The sequence below is a fragment of the Gopherus evgoodei genome, chromosome 1, assembly GCF_007399415.2.
Source record: "Gopherus evgoodei ecotype Sinaloan lineage chromosome 1, rGopEvg1_v1.p, whole genome shotgun sequence".
Lineage (NCBI taxonomy): Eukaryota > Metazoa > Chordata > Testudines > Testudinidae > Gopherus > Gopherus evgoodei.
In genome coordinates this window covers 99,137,677-99,164,891 of record NC_044322.1, presented here as the reverse complement: position 1 = coordinate 99,164,891, position 27,215 = coordinate 99,137,677, and the positions used below count along the sequence as shown (strand labels likewise).

Genomic DNA, 27,215 nt, shown 5'->3' with positions numbered 1-27,215 from the left:
AAAAGAATGTCAGTAATCACAGAATTGACCAGTACCTTCCAAAGTTTGGTGATGCTCAGAAATACGGTTTTGATTAAACACTATTTTGACTTTTTACTATTAACTGACCAAGATGTGTTCGTATTCTTATGCAAGAGTCTCAATAATTATTTTTTCCTGCTGTGAGACTATCAGACTAGCCATGTAACAGCAGCCTTTCCTGCAAAGCAAGTGACCAGACAGCAAATGTGAAAAATTGGGACAGGGTTGGGGGGTAATAGGAAAAAGACCCAAAAATCAGGATTGTCCCTATAAAATTGGGACATCTGGTAACCCCTGACCAGTGCCAAAGTCCAACATCATAAATAGGACAGTGTTTACCGATTGTTAAGCATCAATAATGTGGTTGGTAATGAATGAGACCCAAGTAAAAGCACAATCCTTGAGCAGAAGTTATTACAGCAGTTTACTTTTTTTTTAATCTGTTCAAAGCTTTAAGTTTAGAATTAACCTGGAAAAATACAATTAGAGCCCTTTAAGTATCACTTTAACCACATGACTGACAGAATTAAGATATCGTTTCGATAAGAATTAAGATACCATTTCGACATAGAGAATGTAGACTTAGAAGCATCTATCACTTAACACACAATTTTGTTTTTCCATCTTACACGAGTACCCAAGATACATGAAAGAGGCAAAAGATCTGTCCGATTGCTTAGTTCTCCCAAGGTGGACACCTGGCCATGATTCTTAGTCTATTATTCTGCAGGCCAGCAAGAACTGAGGGAGAGCTGTGGAAATAGCTCTCAGCTCCTCAGGGTAGAGTGAGGCAATAAGGATGGAGGCAGTGCTTTGCATTGCCCATTAAAAGAGCTATTCTCATCTAGTCCTCCTCAGCTGGGAGGATGAGCAGTATAGAGTTAAAGAAATTGACCCTGGGCTCAGACAAAGATGTACAGAACACCAATGGATGAGCAGGGAGTGGAAGGAGAGAAATCAGATTTCAGTCCATTTTATCTGAGTATATTCCAATAGATTACAAGCTTAAAATCTCATATGTTTTACAAGTTTATCTTCATTTATACCTTACTCTTTTACAGGCCAAAAAGTTAGACTCATATCAAGTGAAACATGGAATGTAAACATTTTGTAGCATTCACTGAAAGATAGCTCTGCTTCCATCCAGTTTGAAATACCTGGAATGAGGATTTTATGTATCCTATACTTTGAAGCAAACACACGCTAAAACAGATACTGACAAAATTCATGAAGACAGGTGTGTGCGCAGTCATTATCAACTGCCTATTTTTTTGTTAAGTTATATTTCAATACAAACATAATGTAGTATAGTAGATCTTGAATACTTACCACTGTGCCCAGAAACTGAATGCTTATATTTCCAGCTGCATCTCGAGAGAGGCACTGAAAGAAACAGGTGTAAAAACTAATTAGGAGCTTTCTCTGTAAGTTGAAGCAGTGCTATTTTCTTCTTGTAAGGTCTGCAGGAAATAACCAAAATGTTGCTAGATATATTACATATGCACAAAATAAGCATAATGTAAAAATATATTTAAGAGTTTCAGTGCTAAGAAGTTGATTCATACTTAAGCTCAAATGCTAGTTTTTGCTTTAACAGATTCTAACAAATTTACTTTGAAGAGTACTGAAAACAAATGTGTCTACGTACAATAAGAATGTGTGTGTTTTCACGGAGATGGACGTTATGATATGTAAGAACAATACAACAGTGAAACAGATGACATAGGGAGGTTGTAGAAGCTCTTTCACTGGAAGTTTTCAAAAGGAGGCTGAATAGACATCTGTCTTAGACAGTTTAGACATAACAAATCCTGCATCTTGGCAGGGGGTTAGACTAGATGACCCTTGTGGTCCTTTCTAACCCTATGGTTCTATGACTTACTAGGACTTTTCCACCTCTAAGGTCCGTGATTCTAAGGCACATGTATATCTGTATTCTCACTTCATGTACTCCATATTACCTCAACTCTATAAATGTTAAGCACGTCACTTATTCTAAAGAGACATTTTCATCTCCTCTTTGTGACAGGGTGCTGTAAAATGCATGCACACAATGCTCCTCCTTTGAAAACAGAAAAAAAAATTGTGCAACACTTGGTGATCTATTGGGCTTGGGGCTGTTGGCTCAAGTCCATGACCAATCATAGAACATACTGTCATTAAGCCACTAGGCAGTGCAAAAGGAAGCACATTATTGGTTATACACGATATTACCTATAACCTAAACATAGGAAATATACAAGAAGTTACTGCTCTTTTTGAGTCTTTTCCTCCTTCAGTTCAAAAGCTGTTCACAGCACACACGTTTCACAGCGAAATTCTACATTAGACCAAACTGTTATATTTTACACTATATTTCTAAAGCATTTTCATGGGAAGAAGCATTTTGACTTAACTTTTCAAATTTAGCTGTAAAATAAGTGAATATGTATTCCTCTGTCTGACTTACAGAAAATAATATTTAATACAATTAGCTGGACTATTTAATATAAATTACATTATCAGAATACTAATTCTTTGATTTGCTCTGTGATATCTCTATTTTCTCTGTCAGATGTCAAATTACTGTATGCATAGGCCCTCACACAGCATATGTGGTTAAGAGCTTTGCTGAATGAAGACCAAAGTCAAAAAGTGTAAATACACAGTATAGCTCTAAATTTAAAGAGAGAGATAAATATCTATACAATATGCCCTGTGTGTTGGTATGTATGGAAGCATATACAATCTATTACAAGGATAGGTATAAAATGCAAACTAACATTAGTACTTTCAGATTTTAAAGACAGTTACAATGAAGTGACAAAATGTTACACAACAGTAATACTAAGTTAAATGCTGTCCCTTTTCTGACAATGTGGCATGTTTTGCAGCTATGTTTTATATATATATAAGCAACAGCTTTCCTACCATAGCCTAAACTTGCATTTTTTCTTTTCTTTTCTTTTCTTTTTTTTTTTTTTTACTAACAGGCCATATACTGACACTGCAATCTGTACAATCATATGAAAACAAAGAAGGATGTGCCAAGGCCTGACATATTTCAACAATAATGATTAATGGAAAATGGAAAATATGGGAAATAAAATTTCATACAAAACCTGACGTTTACTTTTATAAAGGAAACAGGAATATATACTTTTCCCACAGTCTAGGATAAACACAATCAGGTTTTGGAAACTGCAAAGAAGAACAAAGTACCGACAGTCTACAATGAATAAACTGTATGCCAAAACAAACAAGTACTGACCACTTGATAAGCTGTCAGAAAATGGCAAGTTGAGAAAAAAAACAACCCCCCCCCCCCTCAAAACCATAAGGGACTTAATTAATTTTTTTCCTGGAATGCCCTCGCCCTCATTAGAGTGCTGTCACTTACTGTGCTGCCCTTTTATCCCCTTGAAGAGGCCATTAACAATAATTTCATAGCCTGATAAAATTTCCATTTTTTTGGCTAATCTCCCCATCACTCTCATTTCATAGAGGAATACAAAGCAAAACAAAAAAACTGTTTCTGTTTTTCCTTTAAACACTTTCAAAGCAATAGCTTAGTATCGTGAATGGACTTGTGGGTTTTAATAGCTATCGATCAGATCCTGGAAACCTCTCCTCATGCAGGTAGTCTTTACTCATATGAGCAGTCCTTTTGTTTCCAATGAGACTACTCACATGTAAGATCTCCTTGCATGCTAGGAGATTTGCAAAATCAGATCCAAAGAATGCAAGGACTTCACCAGACTTTCAAGTAACTAAAATGCTTCTTCATGTGATAACTGTTGAGTCATCTAGAAAATAAATTCAGAAACATGTAGATTAGAATCTACAACCTAAAACCAAATACATATTTATACCCAAAAGTTGCCTTCCATCACCACAGTATCAGGGCTAAGAAGATAAATACCCTATTCCTTAGCCTGTCATTGTTGAAAGGGCATAAGCATCGCAGTACGATAAGTCCCCATGGCACCTGCTTACACTGTATCCAATATGTGGTACAGCACTCAGTCTTCAATGGTATCGAGAGTTCACTATAAGCACTAAACTCCATCCCTCAAATTAACAGAGGGAGGAGAAAAAAGTCAGGGTGGGGGAAGGAGAGGAAAATTAAAAAAAAACAAAGAGGGAAAAAGAAATTTTCCTTCTGGGCATATTAAAAAAAAAAAGTGGATAGACTCTCCAAATCAACCATATGTTACCAAGACCAAAAAGAAAATTGCCAGGCTTTTGAACACCATATTACAAAAGAAGTCAGCACATTATCGTAATTAATGTTTCAAATTACAGTTGAAAATAAATCTCAGCTGTTAAATGTGATTAGATTTTTTTTAAAGCACATCAAAAGGAGTTATTTCTGTTCTACTGGTGAGCTTGTTGCTGAGATCTGTAAATGCAACTGATGATTTCAGGAAAATGAAAGAAGATGGTTAACAGTTTCTCTTATTTTCTACCTTTTTAAAAAAAGGATATACGAGTCTCCACCTATTCTAATTTGTATATTTACATGAACTATACATTCTAATACTTGGTTTCCTATTATGTGTGATAACAGGGAAGTAATCAAATGCAAGTAACCAGAAAGAACAGCTAATACCTGCAACATGTAAAAACCTTTTTTAAAGTAATTTGCAAAATATGTACTTAGAGGTCTAAAGCAGAAAATAATAAATGCAAAGTATATTTCTACCGTTTTCACAAAGCCTAAATAATACATTTTTTCCTGTGAAAATTGTAACTTTACGTTATATGTGTGAATCATAGGATTTTTTAAAATAATTTATATTCTTTTTGATTAAATTCATACAGGTTGAGAGATTCTAAGTTAACAAAATCCCATTTAAAACTATAATTTTTTCTCATGCGAACTCAGGTGGCAGACAGCTAAATTCAAAATTATAGAAAATATGAATTAACTTTAAAAAAAACAAATTCTAAAAGCTATCAAATTCACATACAATGATTAATATTATATACATGTGGTTTTGTGTATGTTATGCTATAGGTATATATTTATATTTACATATAAATATAACATGTACATTCAGGATATGATCTGTATAAACAAAGTATATAACTAGGAAGTGTAAATCCATGTGCATATATCTACATATAAGTATAGACATGGGTGCAACCACACATATCTGCAAGATTATATGCAATAATGCAATCATTTCACAAGGAATCAATTCAATCTGGTGTTTCCCACTAAATTACATGAGGTTTGTGTGACACTACTCCAAATTCTTCTGCTTTGCCATAGAAAATTAGTTCCACTTAGTTGGGTATCAATGAGCTATTCAGTGTATGATGCAGTAGGGTTACAATCAGCTTAGTACTCAAGCCTGAAATGGATAAGTACCTTTAGATAAAAATGAAATTGAGAAACAAGCTATAAAAGAGGGGTGAGGAAAGGAAAACTCCCCCCAAAATACAAAGCATGAGAGAGAGAGAGAGGCAGACACACCACACCAATATAGACAGGATTAGAAGGGAAGATGATCTCATGGTATTTGCCAGAAGTGTTCAGATACTCTTGGATCTGCAGATTACCTGCTGTGAGCAGGTGGAGAGAAGAAATGACTGCAAACAAAGAAACTGAAACAGACCAATAGCAGTTGCTTTGCTTAAAAATGAACAGTTAATGTGTTGAGTCAAAACGAATATTCACTAACAAGAAAAAAGATATTAAAGCCTAGCAAACAAATATCTTGTGATACTGAAAACTACTTCATTTGCTCAAGGTAAGATGAAGAATACTTGGGTTTTTAAAAATATGTAAATATGGCACCAAGGCAAAAACAGTGGGGTAAAATGTATTAAAATATATAGAATAAAAAAACCACAAAAAGTACCTAAAAATAATTACAGTAATATCACAACCCATGTGAATACTCTGAACACATTTTAAATACCGCAACAAAAATTTTTTTAAAAGCGGCCATTACTTTAGAGTGGATCGATGTGTTTACCAACTTGACACACTAAGGAACTGATTTTCAGAGATGCCAAAGCACCTGGTTTATCACGTTGGGAACCCAAACACCGATTCACCCAAAATTAGTAGACACTTTAGATAACTTAACCTATGAAAATATAGGCTATACCTACATGTGATTTATTTCTAAAATAGAGGAATGGAAAAAATCAGTATTTTAAAATTTGCAAAATTTCCCCAAATTTCTTCCTTCCCAGTTTTCTTCCCCACCTGGACACCCTGAAGATACCCCACTCCCCCAAGATTCACATGGACCTCAGAGATCTGCTGAAGGCAACAAGCGTCTGTGAAGAAGCCCCTTGACTCCACACATGCCTTTCCTACCTCTGTTCCCTGCAGAAGACTTGCATTAAGGAACTTGCCTAACCAAGCCTGTGCCTGGAAGAGTTGGTAAGAGTTCCACAGTGCAGAGGAGGAAATTGCATAAATTACTGCAGATTAGAGCCACAGTAATTTATTCAGCAAATTGTGTGTGCTTCAGGAATCTGGATTCCAGGAGGTGGGCCACCCAGCCTTGCCTCCTGACACTTCAGAATTTAAATGTTGATTAATATGTACAGCCAACTGATTGACTACACTTGTGGTTCATAATTAAAAATGTTCAACAGCCTAGCCAAAGTTTAGCCAGATTTATTGTCTAAAGACAAAACAGTACAATAACCAAAGGAGATACACATATCCTTATTCTGGGAAGCAACCCTTATTTTACACAGAACGTGCGCTTTGAAGATACGCCCCAAAACTACCTCTTTATATCATGACTGTTTACAAGTTAAAAAGCACTTTCTCCATCACCTAAGATCTAACTCATTGGTTCCTTAACTTGTTGTTCTGTACCTTTCCTTCTCTCTGTTTTGGATATTACATTCCAAACCAGTCAGGCATAGTGGTATATCCCAACCTGTGCTAAGATATACCATTCATGTATCTTCTTATTTGCTAATGCCAAAGCTGACTTCAGCTTTGGGAAATATTGTAGGTACACCTGTAGCTGAGGTAGATGTATTCGTTCCCTGCAGATGCAGTCTTCCAGGTAACCTTCTGGATGGACAGTAGCCAACTTATCAAATATTGCAGTGTCAGGATCTAATATCAGTACAAACACTGTAAAAGAAATCTACACAGAACTCAAAACTGAGAACAACTGTTTGGAAGATCATGTGTCTCGATTAGGATGCGATGTCACTGACTCCAAATTATGAACTGTACTAAGTGGAATTTGCGTACACCATTTAATTCATTGCCAATTTACAATAGCCTCTGTTATGCACTGGGGACACCACCATTTAGCCAATTATTCGTAATATTAGGTAAATTTCCTCTTTTCAATAGTCCCTAATGAACTGGTTATGGTAGTTAACATAATGCCATAAATATTGCACATAATTAATTAGTCAATTTTTACTTGTTTGATTAAATAGTTTAGCAAAGTCTTTTTGATTAGCTATTGGGTCTTGTGCATGTTCCTGATAAAAAGTTATTAACCTGCCTCATGCCTTTGCAGTTTTGTTTTCTCTAAATCATGCTATTATGTTAAATCCCAATAGAATAGTTTGAGACAAGTTGGATGAGATACTATCTTTTATTGGACCAACTTCTGTCAGTGAGAGAGAAGCTTTCAAGTTTTCCCAGAGGTCTTCTACACCTCACCCACCTTGTCTCTAATATCCTGGGACCAATACTGCATAATAGAATAGTTTGTTAACAAGCTTTGGAAACCCTAACACAAATTTTCATACGCTGGGATGCCTTGTATTTTTAAACTGTCATGCAGTGCAGACAATACACCACTGTGCAATCCTACATCTCAGGATCATCATCATGGCCCCAGTTGGGGCTGAACACAAACCCTCTTAAATTATTCTTTCTCCCATATTACCATATTGCATTTTACTTTATTGTGGTATCTTTATTTCTGCTCTCTGTTCATAGTCTCATAGACTCATAGACTTTACGGTCAGAAGGGACCATTCTGATCATCTAGTCTGACCTCCTGCACAATGCAGGCCACAGAATCTCACCCACCCACTCCTGTAACAAACCCTATCCTATGTCTGAGTTACTGAAGTCCTCAAATCGTGGTTTGAAGACTTCAAGCTGCAGAGAATCCTCCAGCAAGTGGCCCATGCCCCATGCTGCAGAGGAAAAAGACAGTTACTCACCTTTGTAATTGTTGTTCTTCGAGATGTCTTGCTCATATCCATTCTAGTCAGGTGTGTGTGCGCCGTGTGCACGTTCGTCGGAGAAACTTTTACCCTAGCAACACTCGGCGGGTCGGCTGGGCGCCCCCTGGAGTGGCACCGCTATGGCGCCGGATATATACCCCAGCCGACCCGGCCACCCTTCAGTTCCTTCTTACCGGCTACTCCCACAGTGGGGAAGGAGGGTGGGTTTGGAATGGATATGAGCAACACATCTCGAAGAACAACAGTTACAAAGGTGAGTAACCGTCTTTTCTTCTTCGAGTGATTGCTCATATCCATTCCAGTCAGGTGATTCCCAAGCCTTACCTAGGCGGAGGGGTCAGAGTGAGATGTGGCAGTATGCAGAACCGCTGCGCCGAAGGCTGCATCATCTCTAGATTGCTGGACCAGCGCGTAGTGCGAGGTGAAGGTGTGGACCGATGACCAGGTCGCTGCACGGCATATCTCCTGGATAGGCACGTGCACCAGGAAGGCGGCTGATGACGCTTGAGCTCTGGTAGAATGTGCTGTGAGATGGCCCGAAGGGACACGAGCTAGGTCATAGCATGTGCAGATGAACGCTGTCACCCAGGAGGAGATTCTCTGGGAGGAGACTGGCAGACCTTTCATCTGTTCCGCGACCACCACAAACAGCTGGGGAGACTTCCGGAAGGGCTTCGTCCGCTCAATATAGAAAGCAAGCGCTCTGCGTACATCTAAGGAGTGTAGCTGCTGCTCCCCCCGAGAAGAGTGGGGCTTCGGAAAGAAGACCGGGAGGAAGATGTCCTGGTTGGTATGGAAGGCAGACACTACCTTAGGGAGGAACGCCGGATGAGGTCGCAGTTGTACCTTGTCCCTATGAAAGACAGTGTACAGCGGGTCCACAGTGAGCGCTCTCAGCTCGGAGACCCACCTGGCCGATGTAATGGCCACCAGGAAGACTGTTTTCCACGATAGGTACAGGAGCCAGCAAGTCACTAGTGGCTCAAAGGGTGGGTGCATTAGTCTGTTTAGGACAAATTGAGATCCCAGGTAGGGGCAGGGCGACGTACAGGGGGATAGAGGCGCTCTAGGCCCTTAATGAACCGAGAGACCAAGGGGTGGGAGAACACGGAGTGACCACCCTCGCCTGGCTGGAAAGTGGATATAGCCGCTAAGTGCACCTTCAGAGAGGATGTCGCCAGGCCCTGCTGCTTAAGGTACCAGAGGTAGTCTAGGACAGTGGGAATCGAGGCCTCCGAGGGAGTAACGCCCTGTGTTGCACACCAGCAAGAGAAGTGTTTCCACTTCGCCAAATACGTGGAGCGGGTGGAAGGCTTCCTGCTATTGAGGAGAATATGCTGTACCGGAGCAGAACAGCGTAACTCCGCTGTGTTTAGCTATGCAGGAGCCGCGCCGTGAGGTGGAGGGCTCGCAGGTCTGGGTGGCGAAGCCTGCCGTGGTCTTGCGTGATCAGGTCTGGAAGGAGAGGGAGGGGAACTGGTGTGGCCATGGACAGATCTAGCAGGGTGGTGTACCAGTGCTGTCTGGGCCATGCAGGAGCAATCAGGATCAGATGTGCTTTGTCCCTGTGGAGCTTTAACAGGACCTTGTGCACCAGAGGAAATGGAGGGAAGGCATATAGCAGGTGGTGCCTCCACAACAGGAGGAATGCGTCTGTGATCGACCCCGGAGAGAGACCCTGAAAGGAGCAAAACTCCTGGCACTTCCTGTTCGAGTGGGAGGCGAACAGATCTATGAGAGGAAATCCCCACCTCCGGAAGATAGAATGGATGACGTCCGGCCTTATTGACCACTCGTGACAGAGGAAGGACCGGCTGAGCCGATCCGCCAGAGCGTTCTGAACCCCTGGGAGAAAGGACGCCACCAGGTCTATCGAGTAGGCTATACAGAAGTCCCAGAGTCGAATGGCCTCTTGACACAGGGAAGATGAGTGGGTCCCCCCTGTTTGTTGATATAGTACATGGCCGTTGTGTTGTCCGTGAACACAGAAACACAACGGCCATGAAGATGTTGCTGGAACGCCTGGCACGCGAGGCGGACTGCTCTCAACTCCTGGACGTTTATGTGGAGCGTCAGCTCCTGGGATGACCAAAGGCCCTGGGTACGAAGGTGACCTAGATGGGCCCCCTAACCGAGGGATGACGCATCCGTTGTTAAGGCCAGCGACAGCGGCTGTGGATGGAATGGCATCCCTGCGCATACCAGGGATGGAGTCAGCCACCAATCGAGGGAGTGGACGGGGCTCGGGGGAACTGTCACCAGGACGTCTATAGGGTCCCTGCCCGGGTGGAAGACTGAATGGAGCCACTTTTGAAAGGGTCGCATGCAGAGTCTGGCATACTTGGTCACATAAGTACATGCGGCCATATGCCCCAGGAGGCTGAGGCAGGTGCAAGCTGAGATGATTGGGGAGGCCTGCAAACCTCGGATGATCGATACGATCGCCTGGAAGCGGGGCTGACGCAAGTAGGCCCTGGCTTGAGTGGAATCCAGCGTTGCCCCATGAAGTCCAGCCTTTGTGTGGAGACCGGGGTGGATTTCTCGGTGTTGACGAGTAGGCCCAACCGGGAGAATAGGTCTGCGATTAAGCCGACATACTGTCGGACCTGAGTCTGAGAGGTCCCCTTGAGGAGCCAGTCGTCCAGATATGGGAACACATGTATCTGTTGCCAGCGGAGGTGGGCGGCGACAACAGCCATGCACTTTGTGAACACCCTCGGGGCCGTGGAGAGGCCGAAGGGGAGGACTGTGAATTGCAAGTGCTGGTGGTTGACCATAAAGCGAAGGTACTTCCTGTGTGGTGGAAAGATGGCAATGTGGAAGTACGCGTCCTTCATGTCGAGGGCGGCATACCAGTCTCCAGGATCCAAGGACGGGATAATAGTTCCCAGGGAGACCATGCGGAACTTCAACTTGAGCATCCATTTGTTGAGTCCTCGCAGGTCTAGGATAGGTCTGAGGCCTCCCTTGGACTTGGGAATCAAAAAATAGGGGGAGTAAAACCCCTTCCCCCTCTCGTCTAATAGTACCTCCTCTATGGCTCCCGCGGCGAGGAGAGACTGTACCTCTTGTAAGAGGACTTGCTTGTGAAAGGGGTCCCTGAAGAGGGACCGGGATGGGGGGCGGGAGGGCAGGGATGAAGCAAATTGGAGGTGGTATCCTTGCTTCACCGTGCGTAGAACCCAAAGATCCAAAGTCAGTTGGGACCACGCCGGGAGGAAGTAGGAGAGACAGTTGGAGAAAGGAGGGGAAGGATCCTGTCTTGAGACTGGTACGCCGTCCCCGGGCGCACCTTCAAAAGTTGGACTTAGGCCCCGGTGGTGCCTTAGAGGGCCTGTGGTTTTGGCCCCCTTGGGGACCGGATTGGCGTCTACGGCCACCCCGCCCATGCCTTCTACTGAGGTCCTGTCTGTGCCAAGGCATAAGGTATGGGCGGTGTGTTTGGGGTCTGAAGGGTCTACGTTGGGTTACAGGGGTATGCATGCCCAACGAGCGCATGATGACCCTATTATCCTTCAGGCTCTGCAACCTGGGATCAGTCTTTTCTGAGAACAAACCCTTGATATCAAAGAGAAAATCCTGGATGGTGTACTGAAGCTCAGGAGGCAGGTTAGAGACCTGGAGCCAGGAGATATGCCTCATGGTGATGCCCGAGGCCAAAGTTCTGGCTGCCGAGTCGGCCGTATCTAGGGAGGCCTGGAGAGAGGTCCTGGCCACTTTCTTCCCTTCCTCCAGGAACGTGCTAAATTCCTGGCGTGAGTCCAGGGGTAGCAGTTCGGTGAACCTACCCACCTCCGCCCAGGAGTTATAGTTATATCGACTCAGTAGAGCCTGCTGGTTGGCCACTCGGAGCTGTAGGGCCCCCGCTGAGTATATCTTATGACCCAGGAGATCCATCCGCCTGGCCTCCTTGGATTTGGGGCAGGTGCCTCCTGGCCATGGCATTCTCTTTTGTTGACCGACTGGACAACTAAGGAGGAGGGAGGAGACTGAACGTACAAGTACTCATACCCCCAAGAGGGTACCATGTACTTTCTCTCAACTCCCTTTGCCGTCGGTGGAATGGAGGCTGGAGACTGCCAGAGGGTGTCGGCAGTGGCCTGGATAGTCTTAATAAATGGCAGTGCCACCCGGGTGGGGGCATCAGCAGTGAGGATGCTCACTACGGGGTCTTCGAATTCCGGGACTTCCTCCACTGGGAGGTTGATATTGAGAGCCACCCTGCAAAGGAGGTCCTGATGGGCCCTGAGGTCTATCGGCGGGAGCCCTGATGATGAGGCCCCTGCCACAGCCTCATCCGGGGAGGAGGAGGATGATACCCCAGGAATGAGAGGGTCCTGGATGGCCTCTTGCTCCTGGGACAGTTCCTGCTCCAGCTGTCCCAGATGTGTCGCGTGCTCCTCCGACTCAGCTGCGGGGGGGGGTGGGAAATGGTGGCCTCTGGTGCCCGATGTTCTGAAGCAGCAGAGCGGGTCTGGACTAGGGGAGCACCCTGGGCTTGATGATATGACCAGGGTGTCCAAAAGGACCACTGTTGAGGTCCTACATCCTAAGGCCGTGAGTCCTGAAAAACCCCCGTAGGCACCTCCGTATCACGGTCCCGGTCATAACAGCTGTCCGCATGGGAGGATACAGACGTCTGTCTGGACAGCCATGGAGGAGCAGAGAAGCCTGGAGCCGAAGTCCCGATGGATCTCGCACCCCTCGACCGTGGGGACTGGTGCCAGTACGCAGAGCGGTACCGAGAACGAGACCGGGACCTGCGACCGGACTGGCGCCGGGAGGTCGACCAGGATCTCGAGTCTCTACGTCGTGATCTGCTCCGGGAGGTACGGTGCCTGGGTCAGTGCCGGGAACTGGAGCGGTACCGCGAGTAGCCGGTTGGGGAGCGAAAGACTGACTGGTGCCGCGAGTCCGACCAGTGCCGCGAGTCCGACCGGTGCCGTGGAGAGGAACGGTGTCGGGACTGGGAGCGGCGTCGAGAGTGGGAGCGACATCTCGACCTAGAGCGTCTGCGGGATCATGACCTTGAGCGGTGCCGGTCCGCTACGCTGACAGACGGCGGCCTGGTCAGGGTCGGCTTGCCCATGGATTGTAGTACCCGCATCTGCGGTGCTGGGGGTAGGGGTGGTGCCGCATCGGTAACGGCGATCAAGTCTCTCGCCGCAGAAAACGTCTCCAGAGTAGACAGCAAAGAGCTCTACCACGGCAGGTGCCGGGGAGCTGTCAGGCACCGGATTCAATGGCCCTCGTGGGGCTGGAGTCGACAGTGCCGGTTTAGGCGGCGCCGCGGCAGGTATTGGTGCCGGGCGATCCGACCTAGGCGCAGTCTCTGGCTGCGACGCAGGTGTTGTCGGGGCCGTCTGAGCCTTCGCCGTCTTTGACCTCGGGGAGAGGGAGCGGCGCGGAGTCGATTTCAGTGCTGGCAGGGCCGGTGCCGGGAGTCCTTAGGCGTACCGGCGATGCCCAGTGCTGTAGGGGTGCCTCGGCTCACCGACTGGCTCATGCTCCGTGCCGAAGGCGAAGGTGTCAGAGCCGCTTCCATGAGGAGCTGCTTTAACCTGATATCCCACTCCTTCTTAGTTCTCGGCTTAAAAGCCTTGCAAACTGAGCACTTAGCAGATAAGTGCAATTCCCCGAGGCACTTCAAACAGGAGTCGTGGGGATCTCCTGTTGGCATTGGCCTGTGACAGGCCGAGCACTGCTTGAAACCCGGTGAGCCAGGCATGAGCTCCGGCACCGGGTGCGGGGAAGGGGCTACCCCCCGAACCCCACAAACAATTACTAACTAACAACTATAACTATGAACTATAACTAAATCTAACGAACTATATACAGAAGAACAATTAACTACAACTATGGATATAACAACGAGAAGAAAAACTACGAGTAGCTAGGGAAGGTGGAGGTCAGCTAAACCGCACTCCACTGTTCCAAAGACCGACACGGGCGGTAAGAAGGAACTGAAGGGTGGCCGGGTCGGCTGGGATATATATCCGGCGCCATAGCGGCACCACTCCAGGGGCGCCCAGCTGACCCGCTGAGTGTTGCTAGGGTAAAAGTTTCTCCGACGAACGTGAACGCGGTGCGCACACACCTGACTGGAATGGATATGAGCAGTCACTCGAAGAAGAAGCGAAAAACCTCCAGGGCCTCTGCCAATCTGCCCTGGAGGAAAATTCCTTCCCGACCCCAAATATGGTGATTAGTTAAACCCTGAGCATGTGGGCAAGACTCACCAGCCAGCACCCAGGAAAGAATTCTCTGTAGTAACTCAGATCCCACCCCATCTAACAACCCAACCTCACACTGGAGAATGTATGTGTCAGGGGAGAAGCTCTCTTATGATTATGATGCCCATTAACTAGTTGAATGTAATGCTTGAGTATAAATATTCTTTTGGTGTTTGAGTGTGAACTTTTTCCTTACAACCATTCACACAAAGTATTCTGAGTCACTAAGATTTGTAACTCCTCTGAAGAAAATTATGATGCTATGGTATTGTGATAGCTAATACTTTTAAATTAACCTTTTGGATAGTAAAGGCTTTTGTCAGATGAAGATGCTGAGAGCTAAATTGAAAAAGGCGAGTGCAGATGTGATCTTATTGCAGGAGACTTAGCTCATTAAAAAGGCAAACCAACTCCATAGGGACTGGGTGAGCAGAGTAATTAACTCTTCCTTCTAGGAAGCGAGGAATGGCCATTCCTTTTCCTAATATATTAAGAGTACAGGATGTTTGGTGTTCTTAATTCCTTCTTGGTCAAGATGGTCATGTATAAGGCAACAGTGATTTATAACCTTATGGTCTTTGGTAATTTGGATTCCTCAGCTCCCTCCCTACCACACAATCCATCCATATCATCAACATGGAAGTTGAGTCAGCCATAAGATAGAGTGATTGCAAACTAGCTGCTGACCCATTATTAGATCAGTCATGACCTCTGGAGACCTCTCTGCCATTGCTAAGGTAGCCTTATGGCTAGAGACCTCTGAGATGGTGGTGAAAGATATCTGGTACTTTTTCAGTCTCTGTATCAGAGATTACATGTTTGTCTTTCTTGCTGACCATATGCATATGCAAGACTAACTTTTTAAAAAGTAACTTTAGCAACTCTGGTAGACTCCATGAGAAATGTCAGCACAGCTATAATAGCAGAATCTGATTATGCTCCCATTTTACCAGATGCCACAGTGATGAGCACCATCATAAGAAAAGAGATTAATCTAAGCCAATATTTAATATCTGGTTATTAAATTACTTCCCTTTCCCCTTTGCTCTTAGAAACAAAGGAAGTCTCAGTCCCTTCTCAGACCATTCACTTGCAAACAATGAGATAGTATGCTGATAGTATCAATTTTATTGCATGGGGAAAAAAAAATCTTTCACCAGCTCAGACGAACCAATTATCTAACTAACTGAAGCAGATAATTCAGGTGTTTGCAAGTGCACCTACTTGATTACTGCTATCATATATGCAGTGAAACTATTTACATACAGGCTCTAAACTCTAACGCATGCTGAGGAGGCTCCAGAATCTCTTTAAGGGTGGCTTCTCTCTTCCTGTTTGTGGGGTCTCTCAAGAAGAAATCCCCTTCAGCAGGTTTTGACTGGGATGTCACTGTGGCATCAATTTTAGAGAGCTCGAAAAGTATCTGTGTTCTAGAACCCTGTAGAGTTTCCAGATTTGCTAAGCCTTTACCAAGAATGTTTCACTCCTCTCTAAAGATCTCTTTGAAGACAAAATGAAATGCGTGCCAAATTCTAGTTTTGGTGAAAGATTTTCCCTTGCCTTTAGATATTTGATAGTTGCTCAGCCCCAATGGCAGCACCTCTGAAAGAATGCCAGACGTCTTTGCCCTGTGACTCAACTGTCCACTTAAGAACCCGGGATGAGACCACTGATAGGGAAACCCCCCCGCCCACCTTACCCAAGGCCCCAGGCTTTTTGCTGAGAATAGAGTAAAAGTAGGCCTAAAAGCCTTTAGCTAGGAACAAGAGTTTTAACTTCTGCTAAACTTGCTGAGGCAGAAAGATGTGGTCAGGGCCCCAAAAAGAGGAACTAGAATTGGATAAAGGGGAACCAGAAGATCTGTTAAGTTATAACAGCTGAGCTTGCTGTCGGGACTGCAGAAAAGGTGCTAGAATGGTCAAACCGCAGACCTGATTGGCAAAGACAATAACAGGAAAAGCCATAGATGGAAAATTGGCGTTTTGCCATAGATGAAGAACTAATTGGGCAGCTTGCTTGTTATCAACATTATATTCCAAATAAGGCAAATAACATGTGTAATCAGCGTGCTACGTTTTGCGGTTTTAACCTTTATAAGCTTGCTAAAATTTGTAATATGTAGAGCAGCCAGCCTCTTGCGTGGAGTCTATGCTGTCTCTCCCTGTATATATGCTTGTATGAAATAAAGGAGCCTCAGGCTGTCTGATCAAATCATTATGGTGGTGGTCTTTTTCCCGACAATTTGGTGCATTGGCCGGGAACCCACAAGAGGGCTTTCCTGGATCGGAGGACCGTGGATGACCCTTCCCAAGCCCGGGCCCATCCAAGAGGTAAGAGACCTTTTGAAATCTCTATTGGGGTTTGGTGGAGGTCCAGTCCGTAGGCTCCGGTTTGGGGTAAGTCACAAGCTGGGTTCGAACTTTGTAGCCATCAGACAGGCCTGATGCCCGTTCTTTGAGGTTTTTAAGGTCTTTCCAAGTTTCTTTAGAGTCTTAAGGTATCAGTCAAAGTTCTTAAAGTTTTTTTCAAGGTTTTGCCGGCATCCCACGGAACGTGCTCCTTTCGGTCCTGAGTATCCTGATCCGCTCTTGGGTTACAAACACCCTGGGAGTTGATCGGGGATCCCGTCCGACTACGTTTGGCCGGGACCCGGGTCTAAGTTTCGCCCTGACGGCTGTGTCAGGAAAGTGCCTGTGTATCCTGTGTGTGTGTGTGGGCCATGCGGCCAGTGTGGGTGACAGCTGTGGGAAGACGCCCCGAGCCTCCTGCGAAGCGAAAGCTCGTGACCGGGAGTGCCTTGAAAGCAAGCCCCACAGCTGAGCTTTGAGAAATTGAGAAGCTTCCTCGGCTGGCAGGCCTTGGTGAGTGGCTCTACAGCCGAGGTGCATGCATGTTTCCCTGTCCCTTCTTCCCTTCCCTTCCATGACCTGGCCTATTACCCTGTGACTACTCCTCGAGTACTGTTCTTCGAGAACCACAGGGACCCTTTCTTTGCCCCCCCGGAGCCATAAGCTCCCTCCCCTTCTCAGAGAGGAGGGGAGCCCCGCGAAACCATGCCGCCGACCCGATAGCTGCAGAAGCACCGTTGGCTTGAAGGCTAGTGCTCTGGGCTTACGAGAAGTGTGCGAGGACCACGGGTTTTCCATTAGGGTAAGACTAAAGTCCCTAAGGAAGCCCGCCCCCACCCCCTCTCCCTGTAGTAGATCTCCCGCCGTGGCGTGGAGCAGCGAAAGCCTACTAGTTCCCCTGCCCAAGGCAGGTTGAGAGACCATAGGCGTTAGAGCTGTGGTAATCCTATAAGCGTTCCTTTGTATGCGTGGCTGGAGCGAAAGCAGGCTGAAGTGAAAATGGGGGCTGGACAATCCAAAGGGATTCCAGTCCCGCCAAAAGGCACACCTGTTGCATATATGTATGTCCATCATGGTCCGTCGAAGTGTAAATACTTACAAAAGTGGAATTGGTATACCAGAGACGATCCTAGACTGCAGTTTCCCCTGGAGGGGAGTTTCGACCTTGACAAAGTTGTGCATCTGCGGGGTGCACTTCTTGCCAATGCCGTGTGTCAGGGACAGTTTGATGCGTATTTTGAGTGGCATGATGAAACGGAATCTAAACTTATGGTCCTGCAAATTTAAACCATGCAGGATTCTTATAAAAAGTTCCCCAGCCGGAAACAGGGTCAAGGAGCACCTGGGGTGAATCCTTGACCTAACTCCAATTCCTGCTTTTTGTGCGGGCAGGAAGGGCACTAGAAGGCTAAATGCTCGTGGAAAGAGCTGCGCCTACTGTAAGCAGGAATGCTACCTTACAAAGGAGTGCCCCACGCGCCCCAGACGGTCTTCTCGCCCCGGAGAAGTGCTGGAACGAGGCCCTTTCCCGAATTTCCAGTTCTTCCCTAATCCTCTGCAGCCAGGTTGCTAGGAGGGTCCGGAGACTAGTAACATCATTGCTCCGCTTTTCCCTGGTAATTAGACAGGCCCTATCGTTTCCTGTATAATAAATGGTACTTTTACCTCATGCTTGATAGATATTAAAGCCTTGTGTTTCACCCTGAGGGCGCAGGAGTTTCTGTCTGTGCCCCTTTCTTTGAATATTGTTACGGCAGTAGGAGTGGGAAATGCTCCCATTCCCCACCCCGTATCGTTTTTTTATCTGTTTTTCTTGGTCCCCTCTCTAACCGCCATGCATTTCTCCTTAGTCCGTATTCTCCCGTCAACCCATTGGGAAAGAATTTACTGTGTGAATTAAATTGTACAATCTGTTGTACCCAAATGGTGTGTATCTGGAGATGCCTGATCCCGCTCACAAGAAGGTCCCGGCAGTTTTTCAGAAGGACACTCCAAAGGAGAAGACCGACCCCAGCCCTTCCTCGTTGCAACAGGAACTGCTGGTTAAGGTCTCTCCCTCCTTGTGGGCATAGTGAGCAGATTATGCTGACCAGGTTGGGCACATTGAAATTTTCCTGAACCCAGCAAGACCACTTCCCAAAAATATAGTTAAATTCCTCCTCAAACTATATCGAGGAATTTTATTGTGCTGTTTATGTTGTTGTTCTCCCTATTTTATTTGTTGTTTGTAGCCCTGTTATTATTCTTTCTTATAATGCACTGGTGCTAAGGGGTTGTTATTGCCTCAAAGAAAAATTGTATTAAGTCTGGACATAGAAAAAATGTTAATTATTAAACAAGATGCATCTAGATGTACTGTGTGTATGTAAATAGGTGTGCGTAAATAGATAAATGGGGATTTAGTCAAAAAGCCCACTCTCCTTGCCAAATTGGTAGTGAAACAATGCTTGTGCCCATGAAAAAAATAATGTAGCAAGAAAAGCAGGATTGGGTCCAGGCGGGCAGGCAACAGACAGAGAGATTGAAAAACGGGTTGGAAACTTTGAGGGTGTCGTGGAAGGAAGGAGTCAGTAAGTGTAAGCATGGGGATTTCAAATACCTAGGACTTACTTTGAATGGTGAGTTAAGTTGATAAAAGTGGCTGTTGGGAGACAAGCAAGTGATTTGAGGGAGAGTGAGAAGTTAACTCTGTAGTTGCTGGAGGAAACAGCAGTTGAACTTTGTAAAAATGCTAAAGAAGAAAGTTCTTGGTATCTGTGAAACGTTTGTAAATAAATTCAGGCAAAGAAATTATTGAATAGCAATTATTTGATTTGGCTATGACCAATTTAGTTGAATTAGCTGAGGAATGTATATAATGTTATGTAATTGAAAACCTGGGCTGCTTATAAAACAAATATAGGAAAATATGGGGAGTAATTTGAGTAATTCCTCAGTTTTGCCTACAATCAGCAAAAATATTTGTAAAAAATGATTTTATTCAAATGTTTAAATGTTGTAATTGCAAGACTTGACCGTAGACAAGGTCACAGACCCCATCCCTGGGACATCAGAGGCTAACGAGGCTTTCACTCAGGTTAAACATGTTCTGGCCTGAGCATTGGCACTGGGCCTCCCTGATTATAAGAAACCCTTTACTCTCTATTGTTATGAGAAAAGGAGGGGATGACCCTAGGGGTCCTCATGCAAACCCGTTGCATATTTTAGTTCCTCTTTGGACCCAGTAGCTGATGGCTTCCCTCTGAAATTTTTTGTCTTTGTATGCTGCAACCTCTTTCTTTAGCTGCGTCCCCTCGTGACCTGGCACTTTTGCAAGAGTCAGCGTCTGAGGAGGAGAAGGACGGTTGGAGACGAAATGGGTGTTATCCACACCGAGGATGCCTTGTGGTGCACTCCAGATGGTCGTCTGGTTGCGCCCCGGGCTTTGCTCCCCTACCTTGCTCGCGTGGCCCATGGTTTGGCCCACGTGAGAAAAGGAGGGATGATTGCATCAGTGGTATGGCACTGGCATGCCCCAAAATTTTCAATCATGGCTCAATAATATTGCAATTATTGCCCTATTTGTCTGGCACACAACAGTGGAAAGCCAGTCCGGACTAGACCGGCAGCTCACCCCACTCTATGGGGACCCTTTGTAAATATTCAGATTGACTTTACAAACATGCCAAAATGCTGCTCTTATGAGTATGTGTTAGTTTTAGTAATGTATTTCCTTGTAAAAAGGCAAATACCAAAACTGTTGTGAAACTTTGGCATACCTGTGAGTAGCAACAGTGAATGTGAACCTAATTTTATTGGAAAAATTATAACTAAGTCTTGTGCAGCTTCACAGATCCAGTATGGCCAAATGCCCTTAGAAGGCCACTTCCAATTAAAAAACCACACTCAGCCCTCATAAAATTTCTACCAGGGCACCCAGTGCAACTATAGACAGTGCCCTGCTGGCTTTGGCTCAGGTGGACATTTATTTAATAGATGACACAATGCGTAATTATTGCCAGGCACTAATGAAATGTGTTAAGTCTTTTTATATACAGTAGCTCTGCTGCTTACTGAAACCAGAAGACTGGGTCTACATGGAGGTCCCAGCGAGGAACTGCCCTGGCCCCATGCTGAAAGATCCTTATCAAATCCTGTTAATTATCAACACCACTGTGGAGTGCCAAAAATTGACTACCTGCCCATGTTCCTCACTGTAATGGCTCTCCGACTGATGATCGGTCTATCTTTCCTTCTGGCGTTGTTGCTCTTTCTGGACAGCAGGAGTGAAGGACAAGGTAAAAGAACTGGTAACTTCTCCTTTGTTTGCTGACAGACCCACTGAGCCTTTGAACTTTGCTAAGAAAACAACCTCTCCACCTGAGGACATAATAAAGCCTCCAAGCAAGCAAGGTGATTATGCTGGTAACCTCTCCCTTGCGGCCTCACTGCTGGACAGCTAAGTGAATTAAGACTACGAAATCTCGAAGAATAGCTTGCGGAAGCTAGCCAAAACTACCTGAAAATGAAACTTTTAATGTTCCTTAACCTCTCCTCTTTAATGAACTTGGGGTGGGGATGGGAAAGTAATATTTTTCTAAATCTTAGCCAATCAGTAGCCTCACTAGTAAACAACCAACCATATACCCACAGGACTTGTCTGGTCACAGGAATATTTTTCTGCTTAGAGGCTATTTCAGTAACCAACAACATAGCCTGTACCCTGTTGTAGTATTCTCCCTCCCATATGACGAACCTAAAGGCTTCCTGAAGAAGTATCCGAGTGGATGACCAGCAGTTGTAGTATGGTTCTTCTAGGAAAAGAAACCCAAGGGGGTTCAGATGGACCATACTTAATGCCAAGCTAGGAATTATCAAATTTACCCTGCCCTTATCCCACTTCCAGATCACTGCTATCTGCTCCAATTGCTTCCGAGGGACAGCCCTTGGGTTGGTACAGACTTGGGGTGCATCCTCCTGCCAAAGGAGGGATTTAACTGGCTCCTTGTGAGACGAGGCAAATAGTGCTGCTCCTTTCTGGAATATTTACAAAAAATCAACAGCATGATGAAAATTGGGCCAATTGGCCCAGGCCATAGGCTTATCTCCAGGGCACAGGTAAGCAGTATCCGGGCTGGAGTGGGCGAATTATATGTTTTCTCCACTCTTAGTTCTCTAATCTAAGATTTACTGCTAAAATGCTCTTAAGCATCGCTGAAGTAGGGAAGGCATTGTGGTGGGATCTGGCTTGTTCTGAGGTGTAGGATTTTCTGAACGACCAGCTAATGGCTGTTCGGAATGATCTTGAACACCAGGCTTGGCCCACCACCCTTATGGATGCTTCAGGCGTACCATCTGATTTGTGGCCCTGGAGGCACACTTGGAGATTTTCTGGATGGAAATGTTGGTGTTCACAGTGCTCCTTCCAGGCCTATGGGCCAATGAAAGGAGTGTGGGCTCCCACATACCGAATCCTCCCAGATCCTTGGGGAGGTCATATGTGGGACTGCGTCATCCACTGGGATGTGTGGGAAATAAAACCTCCCCATGGCCCTAACCGCTTTCTAGTTGGTGCCACGGAAATAACGCCTGATCTCTGGATAGGGCTGGGTAACCTGTGAACTTACTGGCCCCTAGAACTCCCTCAGCTTCAGTGCATTTGACAGCTTAACCCTGGAAAAATCGTTACCGTTAACAAGTATATTTGTTGGAAAGGTAGTAGACATATGACAACCATCGCTCCCCAGCCCTGATTTAGGCCAATAATAGTTGTGAATATTCCAACTGAACTGTTTTGCAGGACATGGTCTTTAATTTAAAACACAGTCACAGGCACTCATATTATTTATTGGCCCGCGGACAAAAACGTATCAGGTTTCCCTTCAATTTCATATTCCCTTTAATTAGACCGCCCTAGTACCAGATCGTGTCCATATCATACTGTCCCTCTTATCAAGGCTTCGGCAAATTTCCCAGTTGCAGGCAAAATTCATCTCCTCCAAAACATTTACCAGACCGAACTTAATGCCTTTCAAACGGCCCATAGAGTTGCAACTCTCTGTATTGAAACTGATGTCCTGTGATTCATTATTAAGGCCTTCCAGCGGCCCATTCCTATCAGTATATATAGTGGGGACTTTTAATAACATAGTTGTTATTAAATATTTATTTCTGCTACTGTTGCTGTAAAGCATGTTGCCCCCACTCTACACCCGATTTGTATACCCCACCTAAGAGTGGCCTTAGTTCCCTCCTTATCTGCCCGATTCCTCAACTTATGAAAACCTGAAGACCCTCCATGAAGACAGGACCTCAGGTTCTGAAATTAGTAATCTAATAATATAGATATAGGTAGTTGATGCCATGAGAAGGGCATCAAAAGGAGCGAGTTGATAGGGAACCCCCCCAGGCCCACCTTACCCAAGGCCCCAAGCTTTTTGCTGAGAATAGAGTAAAAGTAGGCCTAAAAGCCTTTAGCTAGGAACAAGAGTTTTAACTTCTGCTAAACTTGCTGAGGCAGAAAGATGTGGTCAGGGCCCCAAAAAGAGGAACTAGAATTGGATAAAGGGGAACCAGAAGATCTGTTAAGTTATAACAGCTGAGCTTGCTGTCGGGACTGCAGAAAAGGTGCTAGAACGGTCAAACCGCAGACCTGATTGGCAAAGACAATAACAGGAAAAGCTATAGATGGAAAATTGGCGTTTTGCCAATTGAATTAATTGGGCAGCTTGCTTGTTATCAACATTATATTCCAAATAAGGCAAATAACATGTGTAATCAGCGTGCTACGTTTTGCGGTTTTAACCTTTATAAGCTTGCTAAAATTTGTAATATGTAGAGCAGCCAGCCTCTTGCGTGGAGTCTATGCTGTCTCTCCCTGCATATATGTTTGTATGAAATAAAGGAGCCTCAGGCTGTCTGATCAAATCATTACGGTGGTGGTCTTTTTCCCGACACCACCTTTGGTGGCGGAAAGGACAATGAAGTTTGGGTGTTGGGGAGTGGAATTTTGGCCTCAATTCTGAAGAGTCATTGTTGGTTCATTTTGGAGAGAGCCAAGAGGAACATTGACACTTGTCCTTTTGGAGCTGTCTCTGGAAAAGTCTTTATTGATGTACGGGGCAGAGAGGGAAATGAAGAGGCCCGAGAAATCTGTCCATTCTCTGAGGTCTCTCTCTTTGCTCAACCTTGAAATTATCCTGTCTGAGCTCCCTTTATGTGGCTCCTGAGAGAAATTTTTCACAGATGGAGCACATCATCTTTAGTTTGCCCTGTTTAGCCTGCTCTAGACTTTGCAAGTTGGTCAGTCGATGGGTCAAATAATGTAACTTGACACCTGCTATTTGAACATGATCAAATATTGTCAAATATTCCAGCAAGAATGTCATGATGTAGGCAAGAGGACCATCTTTTTGATTGCTTCTGGTGCCACTTGTTTGCAAACCTACTGAAAGATCTTGATCACTCACTTTAACTACATGATAACGCCAGCCGTTGGGAAAAAGGTCAACTAATTGAAAGTTGAGCATCTTGATTGGCTGGAATCTTCTAGAACAAACATTGTTTGTATGTATATCTTTATTTCTATGCCATGCCATTTACAAAGCATACTAAAAAGTTAAAAGACACAGTCCTGGCACTGAAAAGCTTACAACTGAAACTGACTAGACAATCATACCAAAATAAACTCAAAAGAGAGTGGGAGAGGGAGAGGAGGGCTCACAGTTATTAAACTTCCGCCACCAACACAAACAGTAAAGATGCACAGCCATAAAACGGCTTGTAGAGTTGGCCTGCTGCCTATCTAGCATAAGTGATTTTTAAAATGATTTTTTGGTTTTATGGATGCTATGTGTGTTTTATTTTTAATTTCATTCATTGTATGAATAATGTCCATATTTAAAGGCCCACCTAAAAATAATTACTCTCATATTTGAGAAAATCATTTCATGGTGTTTTGCATTTTTCTGAATTAAAATAATGCCTTCTTTTTGTAATTAGGAGTAAGTATCAAAGGGTAAGCCTATTTGAGACCATAAAGTCTTACTCTTTTTTGTTACTGTTCTTATAAATTAGTGTTTTTAAACATTTGACATTATTTGACAATATTTGACTGGTCAATTGACCAATTATTTTTGAACTGGTCAAATACCCAACCCAAGCCTGCTCCTCCACGAGTGGGAAGGGGAAGCACGGAGAGGGAAAGAACTTACGGGGTGGCCTGGTACAGGAAGCAAAACCCTTCAAGTTTTTGTCTCTTAAGAGAAGTAGAGAAAACTTTTGTTTTATTCAGCCATAAAATCAGGTTCAGAGCTAAGGGTATGTCTACACTACAGGATTACTCAGATTTTACATAAACCGGTTTTGTAAAACAGATTGTATAAATTCGAATGCATGCGGTCACACAAAGCACAATAATTCAGTGGTGTGCGTCCATGTACCGAGGCTAGCATCGATATCTGGAGCGTTGCACTGTGGGTAGCTATCCCGTAGCTATCCCATAGTTCCCGCAGTCGCCCCCGCTCCTTGGACTTCTGGGTTGAGATCCCAATGCATGATGGTGCAAAAACAGTGTCGCGGGTGATTCTGGGTAAATGTCGTCACTCATTCCTTCCTCTGTGAAAGCAATGGCAGACAATCATTTCGTGCCCTTTTTCCCTGGATTGCCCTGGCAGACGCCATAGCATGGCAACCATGGAGCCCGTTTTGCCTTTTGTCGCTGTATGTGTACTGGATGCCGCTGACAGAGGCGGTCCTGCAGCGCTACACAGCAGCATTAATTTGCCTTTGCAAGGTAGCAGAGATGGTTACCAGTCGTTCTGTACTGTCTGTTGTGCCATTGTAAATTAGCGATGAGATGACAGTTATCAGTCGTTCTGTACCATCTGCTGCTGTCATGGGTGCTCCTGGCTGACCTTCACTGAGGTCAGCCGGGGGCGCAAAGACAAAAATGGGAATGACCCCCTGGGTCATTTCCTCCTTTATGTTGTATCTAAAAATAGAGTCAGTCCTGCCTAGAATATGGGGCAAGTGTACTAGAGAACCAGTGTATCAGAGAACCAGAGAGCACAGCCGCTACATGTCAGATCCCACAGAAATGATGAGCTGCATGCCATTCTAGGGGGTGTCCATGCAACAACTCCACCCATTGCTTCCCTCCTCCCTCAACCCTTCCGGGCTACCATTGCAGGGTCCCCCCATTTGTGTGATGAAATAATAAAGAATGCAGGAATAAGCAACACTGACTTTTTAGTGAGATAAAATGAGGGGGAGGCAGCCTCCAGCTGCTATGATAGTCCAGGCAGTACAGAATCTTTTCATTAGACATGAAAGGGGGAGAGGGGCTGATAGAGTTCAGCCCCCAGTTGCTATGATGAGGACGGTTACCAGCCGTTCTGTACCATCTGCCAGGAATAACTGGGAGTCATTCCTATTTTTACCCAGGTGCCCCCGGCCAACCTCACCTGAGGCCAGCCAGGAGCACTCACGGGCTGATGACAAGGAAAGTTACCAGTCATACTGCCCTGTACCGTCTGCCACCGGGGAAGGGAGGGGAGAGGATGTTGCTGTTCACTGCCCTAGCACCGTGTCTACCAGCAGCATGCAGTAGACATACGGTGACACTGAAAAAAGTCAACAAATGATTTTTTTCCCCTTTTCTTTCACGGGGGGGAAGGGAGAGTAAATTGACAAGATATACTGTGAACCACCCCGGACAACGTGTTTGATCCTACAGGCATTAGGAGCTCAGCCAAGAATGCAAATGCTTTTCGGAGACTGCGGGGACTGTGGGATAGCTGGAGTCCTCAGTACCCACTCCCTTCCTCCATGAGCGTCCATTTGATTCTTCGGCTTTCTGTTACGCTTGTCACACAGCACAGGGCTGTGGACTCTGCATCATAGCCTGGAGATTTTTTTCAAATGATTTGGCATTTTGTCTTCTGTAACGGAGCTCTGATAGAACAGATTTGTCTCCTCATACAGCGATCAGATCCTGTATCTCCCATACGGTCCATGCTGGAGCTCTTTTTGGATTTGGGACTGCATTGCCACCCGTGCTGATCCTGTATCTCCCATACGTGTCCACGCTGGACAAACAGGAAATGAAATTCAAAAGTTCGCAGGGCTTTTCCTGTCTACCTGGCCAGTGCATCCGAGTTCAGATTGCTTTCCAGAGTGGTCACAGTAGTGCACTGTGGGATACCGCCCGGAGGCCAACACCGTCGATTTGCAGCCACACTAACCCTAATCCAATATGGTAATACCGATTTCAGCTCTACTCCTCTCGTCGGGGAGGAGTACAGAAACCAGTTTAAAGAGCCCTTTATATCGATATAAAGGGCCTCGTTGTGTGGACGAGTACCGCGTTAAATTGGTTTAACGCTGCTAAAATCGGTATAAACGCATAGTGTAGACCAGGCCTAAGACTGCAGTGGAGGAAGAGGAATTGCTGAAC

General features: G+C 45.1%; 1 protein-coding gene across 1 annotated transcript in view; it reads right to left on the bottom strand.

Annotated features, from left to right (window-relative positions):
• Window positions 1–27,215, bottom strand: part of PCCA (propionyl-CoA carboxylase subunit alpha) — a 430,643-nt gene that overhangs the window by 77,856 nt on the left and 325,572 nt on the right. Inside the window, 1 exon segment of the mRNA XM_030568083.1 lies at window positions 1,351–1,404. Coding sequence (XP_030423943.1) covers window positions 1,351–1,404 — 54 coding nt within the window.